The sequence below is a fragment of the Fulmarus glacialis genome, unplaced genomic scaffold (genome assembly GCF_000690835.1).
Source record: "Fulmarus glacialis isolate BGI_N327 unplaced genomic scaffold, ASM69083v1 Scaffold44033, whole genome shotgun sequence".
Lineage (NCBI taxonomy): Eukaryota > Metazoa > Chordata > Aves > Procellariiformes > Procellariidae > Fulmarus > Fulmarus glacialis.
Window position 1 is genome coordinate 1,765 of NW_009204414.1, and position 8,476 is coordinate 10,240.

Below are 8,476 nucleotides of genomic sequence, written 5' to 3' on the forward strand. Positions count from 1 at the left end.
AAAACCATGCAGAGAGGTCAAACTCGCCCCCTGCTCTCTGTTATTCTCCACTTACACTGAGGAAGATTAATTGCACTGTCCCTGCTGCCGAACAACAAACTTCTTTCTAAAATGAGTGTTCCATAGCATCAATACTAATTTTGAAGAAATCTATAGTCCCACAATGATTTCTATCAGTCAAATCCATTTCACCAAAGAAGCAAATGAGACTTCTTTGCTAAGCCCTGTTCCTCAGCATGTTCTGGCAAACAGCTTCTATCCCACCTAGTCCCCAAAACCAGAAGTCCAGTGGCAATTCAGGAGACAGAGCGCTTCCCGGGAATGACTAGGGGCTGCATGCTTGGAAGAGGCGAAGCAGACAAACATCTGCCTCCTCTCTCCTTCAGCCTTGGTTCGCTGCCTCAGCCCTGCTGTCTTGGGCCAGAGGAGAGGAACAGGAGGACAGGAGGCAAAGCAAGCGCTGACCCTTGCTTGGGGCAAATCTGGGTACTGCTGGGGACGGGGTTTGGGACGCTGACAGGGTGAGGTGTGGGTGGACTCTCACCTCCTGGCATAGTCGTACAATGCTCGTTTCCGCTCCTGCAAGGACAGATGCCGCTCCACGGGGGACTTTGCAAATTGCTTTGTAGCCGGCTGTAACAGAAAGCAGAAGAGACATCAGGAAACAGTCAAAAAAGCCAGGAGACCTCCTTAGTGGCTCTGCAAGGACCCAGCATGCCAATTTGGTCTCCAATTTAAATTGCTCCATTCTCCTGACATCGTGGCTAGTCCTGAACACAGGCCATCACGCTCTGGCTGCAAGCCATCAGACCAGAGGAGACAACACAACCACCAAAAGTACCTTGGAAGAAGGCACAGCTACGGAGCCCTGGATGCCAGAAGCAGCTGCAGCCTGGGAGGTAGTCGGGGCAGGCAGGTCAGTACCAGCCTCCCTACTTTCAGGGAAGAAGGGTACTCTCCCCTCCAGCAAGTTGGCAATGGTGGTATCCACACAGTTAGTTTGGGCTGTAGGACAAAGAGGATCTGTTAGAGAGGGAGCTGCTACCTGAGGACACTCACATCCTTGCTGCCATTGTGCTCCACAGTGCAGCAGGGACAAGGTTTCTGCTTTCAGGAATCACAGAGACTTAGCATGGAAGGTGACCCTGCGTCCCTGCTAATACCCCATGCATCGCTCACCCAGGTCTATCCTGATGACCTCCAGAGGCACATGAGGCAGCACCTCCTTGACCCGCTGAGCCATTGCCGTGATCCGCACATCCTCGGGAGCAACACCAGTCAGGCTGGAAGGCATCCTGGGCCTGGCTGCCAGGGGCCGGCTTGAGGCTGCAAGAGAAAGAACAGTGGGCACAAGAAGGTGGCCTAAAGGTGCACGGCCTTCAAGTGCAACAGCTCCACTTTCTCTAGTATGAACTGGGGTGATAACAAAGCCGGACCTCCTGCACACCACCATCACGTGCTCAGGAGTAGTGGTCCTCTCCCTAGCTACAACCCCAGCCTAGAGCGCACAGGCAGCCCCTGCTCCCCAGGAGGATTTCGAACATGCCTTCTCCTCTCCCTCCACACATGAGTAACCAAGAGCAGGCTGGGACGTCCCCAAAGGCAAAGCCTAAGTGGCAGTTCCACAGTCAGGACACTACCCAGGACACCTACCTGGGGCAAAGGGGAGAAGCGATGTGTGTCTCAGCCTCTTCATGTGTTCAGTTTTATCTGCTGCAGTGAGCCGTGTGGATACCACACCCAGCTCCATGGCCAAGAGCTGCAGAAATGCAGAGGAGAGTCACATGTACACGACACACAACACGCATGACCCAGGCATTCCCATCTTGCAGGGGAGTGTATCAGATGTACAGGCCTGCGTGGAGCCACGGCGAGGGGAAGAGGACTGGGAACTGATTTCTCCAGGGCCTCAGTGATGCATTTCAGTGTTGCATGGAGCACATGAAGGACCAGGAGTAGGCAGTATCATCCTGCCAAAACAGGCTGACAGGGAGATACAAGATCCTTGGTACAGGAGCTATGAAGTACCCAGCACATAAGGGAAAGGTGGAGAAACAATCGCTTTGTTTGATTTGTGGTATTATGAAAAGGGAGTGAAAGGTTTGACATAGATGGGGAGAGCCTTGATAACCAGCAGAGAGGATAAATGGGGGGTAGCAAATAAGGGGCAATAAATACGGGCCAGAGTTCCCATCACACAAATACACCCATCCAAAAATGCCCTTTGCAACTCTGCTTGCACCCCACTCTCCTCTGTGACCATCCCAAATTGCAGCAGTCCTACACATCCCTCTCCCACGTCATCCTCCTACCTCCTGAACTCGGAGCGCAAAATCCTCACTCAGTTCTTCAGCTCGTCTGGGGACAGACGGCATCCACCTGAATGGGGACAACAGCACTGGGCCGACTGCTTCAAGGGCTGCTGGAGGAGCCAGCCCCATCTGGGATCGATAGTGCAATGGTGCTATCCCCACCTCAGCTCTCCCGGCTCACCCCAAATTTCTCCCCACAAGACAGCGTCAAACCTTAACACTAGCTTGCAAAATTAAGGGCAAGGCACAGATCAGAAGACAAAACTAGTTCATTGAATCTTCATTAGCACTCAAGCGTAACTGGCGAAGTATCTCCTAATTAAGTTCCCAGAAAGGCCCCAAATGAGGAGACACTGCCGTTTACATGAGAGTAGAAAACAGATCAGCAAGACTCAAGACAGATACGGCCAGGGAAAGCTACAGCACAAGACTTTTCTTTGCTGAAATACCCTGACCCCTAAATTTGACTCCAAGCCCCTCCCGCTGCCTATGGACTCTTGTTACACTAATGTTACTCAGCCAGTCTGGGCTCACCTGGGCCCTAGACAGGTGTCTGAACCACCTCTGCAATTCACAAGGGATTGCAGGGGAGAGACAGACGCTAGAGGACTGAGCTGCCTGCAGGGAATCACCCACGGGACCTGAGCAACCCTGGGGTGAATTACAGCAGAGCCGCTAGCTTCAAAAATATACCCGGCAAACTCGACATAAAAGCCCTGAGAGACTCCTCTCCTTCACCAACTGAACGCAGAAACCAAGAGCCCTCTCCACTTCAGAAGCTGGTTGAAAATGGTCCAGAAGCTGGACCTGGCATGGACCAAATAATGCTGAACAAAGCCATGCTGAGATACCACAATGAGGGTGCGCATTAGCGCATACCAAAAGATCTCTTCCTACAACAGCAAAAACATCAGGCGCTTTGCCCGCCCTAAACCCTGCCCCAAATGAGAGAGAGAGAGAGAGATAGTACCTTACTTGATAAACTGTGAAGGGAACAAAGAAGGTCCAGAGCAGCTCTGTAATCCAGGAGGAGTCAGCCACACTCTGGGGAAGAGAGCACAATGAGATCACGGCCCACAAAACACGAGCTAGTCAAGTCTCCATCAGGGAAGCAGGCAGACAGAACACAGCTAAGCCGTGGCAGCAAGTAACAGATACGCGGGCAGAGAGATGTGGAGGACTGGGAAAGAGGGAATGGCAAACCCAGCGCACAGTGAGGGCAAGCCCCAGGGCAGATTCACCTTCATTAGCCTTCACCAGGCAGAGCAAGAGAGTCAAAGTTTTCACTGCTCCGAGTCACCTTTTCCTCCCACTAGGACAGCAAGATTTTCCCTCAATATCCCCACATTCTCTACTAGACTGTGCCTTTAGAAAGGACGAAAAATGCCTTAAGACCTACTAACGCTTCCTTAGAATCACGAACAATCCTCCCTTATTCTGATGGGAACAGCCCATGTAATGTCTCAATTCCCACAAGCTTTATCTCTTCATTTCCAAACAGGCTGCACTGTGAAGTCTTAAACAACTCTTCTCTTTGAAGATAAATCATTAAAGGTGAGCTGTAATTTATTACTTTCTTCCTGTTTCTAAAAATTAGTAAATAACCTTTTCCCTAAGAAGTACTGCGATGCTTGCCAGAAGAGAGCACTGGAACAGGCGCTCCGAAGCGGTGGGCTCTCCATCCTTCCCAACGGGACACAGCCCCGAGCAGCTGGACCACACTCAGAAGCCAGTCTGACTGTGAGCAGAAAGCTGAACTAAAGACCTCCAGAGATTCCCCCCAACCTACACTTTCCAATGATTCTAAAGAATTTGCTATTGAACAGATGTTGTTCCTAGGACTTTTGTAGCTGGTTATTTTTATCCTGCAGTGACCAAACTTTCACAAGCTGTTGAGAACACCATCTCAAGATCTACAGCTCGCAATGTAGCTGCCTCAGCTTCTTTTACACATGACTTCGTCCTCGACCAAAGCAGCGTGGCTCCAAGACAGGCCTCGTGCCTGGAAAGAGGTGCTATAAATGAGAAAAGCCCAGAAACCACAGCCACCAAGGCTAACAAAAAGAAGCCTCATCTCCTGGATAAACAGATCTAAGAAACCTAAACCCAAGTGCCTTATAGTGATGCCAATAGCCAGACTTCAGTTACGCTGCCTTGTGCCACAGAACAACACCCTCCTTCAAGGTTCCAGCCGATTGGAGCTAGAGAAAATTCTTTCTTAAACCCAAATTTGGTGGTTTGCTCAGCCCAGTGTCTGATATATATCACATACGAAAGCTTTCTGTAAAGCACCGATCGAACCATTCAAACTATCGCATCTCCAGTCCTTGGAAGTTTCTGACGGTTTAAAATTACATAAGAAATCCACTAGGATTTATTTAGCCAATGTGCGTGAAGGGCAAAAAAAACCTGCTCGACCTCTGAAGATAAAAATCTGAGCCAAAAAGTGACTATAACCAGTATCTTCAAGCAGATCTGCAGTTATGTGCGTGCTGTTCTTCCTAACATTCATTAAGGAAAGGAGGCACAGACAAATATACAACTTGTCACATCTCACAGAATTTCTCGGAGGAGCCAAAACCATAAAAAGATAAGATATGCATTATAAACAGTCCAGAACCGGACAGCTATCCCACTTCCCTGAAGTAGTCATTCAAAAATTTAAAGTATCGTCACTGTTAGAAAACTGCATCTTAATCCAAAACTGAACTTGTGCAGTACCAACATTTAGTCTCAGCACCTGCAAAGACTGCTACTGTGTGCTTTGTCAGGAAAAAAAAAAGAATTCTCCACTCTTAAGCCCCTTCTCCAACATGCAAGCAGCTATCCACAACAATCTCTCTGCCTTTTCTCTGATAAGCTGATTAAGCTGAGTCCCTTTAAGTGTTGCTCTCTGGATTCTGCATCATGCTTATGGCCTCCTTGAACTCTCTCTACTACCGCCCCACCTTCTTGGCAGCGGGGTTACCAAAGCTTCGCATAGCATTTCAGCAGTTTTCACCATTGCACACAAGCAGCTAACACCGTGTTCCTCACCCTGCCAGATATTCCTCTTGTTATGCACCCACAGACCGCATTAGACTTACAAGTCACAGCCGTTCACTGGCAGCTATCAGTAGCTCACTGGATCACAATCAATAATCTACCTTCTTCATTATTCACTAACCTGAACTTTACCAGCAGGGATCTCAATATTGTCATCTGCAGCGCCGATAAAAGCACTAAATAGCACTGGGCAAAGAACTAATCCCTAACAGAATCTCACTTCAAAAATACCTGCTCATGATGTTTTAGTATGGGCAGTGATGTTTTGTGACCTGCTGGTAAGTGGCTTTAAATCTATCCACTGTGCCCTACTACCTTAAGAAGATGGACAATAGAGAATCAACTAAAATGTCTGATAAATATAAAATGTAAGTGTCTTTTAATCAAGTAGATCCACAAATCATATCAAGAAATAAGAAATTCAACAAAATCTCACTCTGTAAATAACCTGAGAACAGTCTTACAGCAATCTATTTAGCAGCACTAGTATCACCATCATGAACTTTGCCACTTTTCTGCAGCTAACGTTGCATCACGTTACGTATCTGCATTTGGGAGGCATGAGTTCAAGAACCTAATCCAGAGAGCCTTGCATAAGCTTTGGCACATCAGCCACTCTCCAAGGTGGCTGGAGCTATTCTTTCAAAGCACTTGAAAAGAAGGGAGCTCACAAAGAAGAGATGAGACGCAGTGATGCTATGGTCATGGAAGCCAGATGGCACAGTGTTAGACAGCTGAGCCACTACAACGCTTAATCAAAATTGCCAGTGTAACTAAAAAAGTATTGACTTAGCGGAAGTTCCCCGGGAAAGGCACTTGAAAAACACAAGTGTTAGCACTGAGAAGCTAGTCCTTGGGGTGAGAGGACACAAGGCCAGGCTGCACTACCCAGAGGCTTCAAAGCAGAAGCAGAATTAACGGCATCGCCAAGACCCTCACACAGTGCAGGCCTCCACAACTCCTCCTTGCCCTACGTCCCTGACTCACCACAGTGATCAAAGGCCTCTGAACTTGTAGGGCAACTGGCTGTACCACATCCAAGATTGAGAACGGCCAAGAGCTGAAAAGGAAGAATTCAGCAGTGAATGACCCCAAAGCTAAAACAAAGTGACGACAGCCCTGCTGCGGGAATATCCATTCCTAGTACCTGAAGCGGAGCAAGCCGGCCCGGCCGTTGGTGGCAGCCTCCTCCGGGAACAGCAGCAGTGGTGGGTTTCCTCTGTGGGATGAATAAACCTTCAGGGAATCCACCAGCTCTGCTCGGCTTCCTGTTACTCCCAGCTCCATGAATCCCCGTGACCAGCAGATGAAGCCAGGAGCACCGTTCAACGCAGGCTGCAAGGAAAAACAAGAGTAAGGAAGAAACGCCGTTCCGTCCTCCCCTCAAGGCCTACCTTCCCAGATGACGGTGGGAGACAAAGTTCCTGCTTATCAGCAAAAAGGCCTCTGGGGGCTGAGGGAGCAACCTGCACACTAAAAGCACTAGTAGCAGAGAATGCGTTACTGCCAGGCTTCAGTAACTGCTCTGGCCAATTCCCTTGGAATTTGATTCCTAATCTTCAGTTCAGACTGTACGCTGTCTGCCAGAGGAACGAACTGTCGCCCCTGCCCTGGGCGACAACCATGTTTCTCCATGTTCTCTCTAGTAGTTCCTGACATGCTTGGCAAAGGATACACTACTTCGAAGAGTTACTTTTCTCCAGGCAAGGAGCAAATCTACTGCTGTTCAGGATATAGGACCAACCAACTCACCCCCAGGCACATTTGGAGCCTGTTGATTCAGGAACTCCACACAAAAGGAATTTCACAAGAGTACAGGGAAAGTTACACAACCACCAGCCCAGCACAATAACCCGAGCACCACCGCCCCGCCGCTCCCATCAGCACTCCTCTGCAGCGCAGCCGGCTGTCCACACGCACGGAAGTGGCACCCCGTGCTGTGGGAAAACCTCACAATCAACTCTGCTTCTGACACCACCTATTTGAAAGGCCAGTAACGATACAGAAGCTAGGATTTGCCCACTCTCTTTCAATAAAATCAATACCCACTGTAACATTTCCTGTTCCTCCTCGCCCTGTTTTATTTTTTCATGCAGAGCCTAAAGCACGACACCGAACCACAGAAAAAAACTCAAGGCTTGTGCAGTCCTGGGTTAATAAATAAGAGCTGAAGAGGACCACGGCAACACCTAAATTCTGAAAGAGCTCTCTGTGCACTTCTCTTGGAGAGAGGTACTTCCAGGCCTGCCATGCTCGGCTGCAAATTACTCACCGTATTACATGAGGTCAGAAGGTTGATGACGTTGTGATCGAATTGTGTCACGTGGTTGGCGATATACACTCTCACATTGACATCACGAAGCGGGGGATCACTTTGCCGCACAAATAAGCCCAGAACTGAGCACATCACACGTACAATAAACCTGGGGAGGGGGGGAGTGGTTTCCTCAAGTCCTGCAGTCTGAGCCATCGCTGGCTTACATATACAACAAACAGAACAGAGACCTGGGAATTCATGTGACTTGCAAAAGGACACTGGTACTAAAAGGAAACGACATGACAGATGTCTGGGACAGGAATTGTTGGGGGGCTGCAACTGGGGCTGAAGGTTGCCTGCAGGGCTGTAGCTGCAGCATGAAGCATGGGCCAGCAAGCCTCATGGAGAATTTCTTAGCAGGAGACGCAGTTGATCCAAGTCAGATCAGTCCTTGAGCACTCAAGAGCCAATTGCCAGCTTTGGTCTTGGCAGAGAAAGCACCTTCATGGGTCCCGGGGACAAAGAGTCCCGAAAGCACTGCCCCCCGTAAACCTCTGCGTGAACCAAGCCTCCAAGGCTAAGGACCCCAAATGGGCGAGGGCAGCCCTCCCGCCCCGCGCTGCCGCACAGCGGTGTCTGCACACCACATCCCCACCCCGGGCAACAGCAGGAGCTCCGCGCTCTGGGGAGAGCTGGGCTCACGCACCGTCGCAGCACGCTGTCAGGCAGGGCGCAGCTGACCAGAAAGACGTGTACGCCGATGAAGAGGCGCAGGACGAGCAGGCAGAGCCCCACGGGTGCGTAGAGCAGCAGGGCCAGAAGCAGGAACCCATCGGTTGGAAACCTGTAGGGCCAAAGAGCA

The 8,476-nt window shown here is 49.8% G+C and overlaps 1 protein-coding gene across 1 annotated transcript; it reads right to left on the bottom strand.

Annotated features, from left to right (window-relative positions):
• Positions 1-544: 544 nt before the first annotated feature.
• AUP1 (ancient ubiquitous protein 1) lies at positions 545-8,468 on the bottom strand (the record flags this gene model as incomplete). Its single annotated transcript, XM_009574985.1, has 10 exons — positions 8,321-8,468; positions 7,630-7,780; positions 6,505-6,692; positions 6,345-6,417; positions 3,283-3,356; positions 2,313-2,379; positions 1,654-1,759; positions 1,180-1,326; positions 842-1,005; positions 545-633 (listed from the first exon to the last, which is right to left on the bottom strand). Coding segments are annotated over exons 2-10 (1,043 nt in total), but the record flags the coding sequence as incomplete, so codon positions are not given.
• Positions 8,469-8,476: the final 8 nt, after the last annotated feature.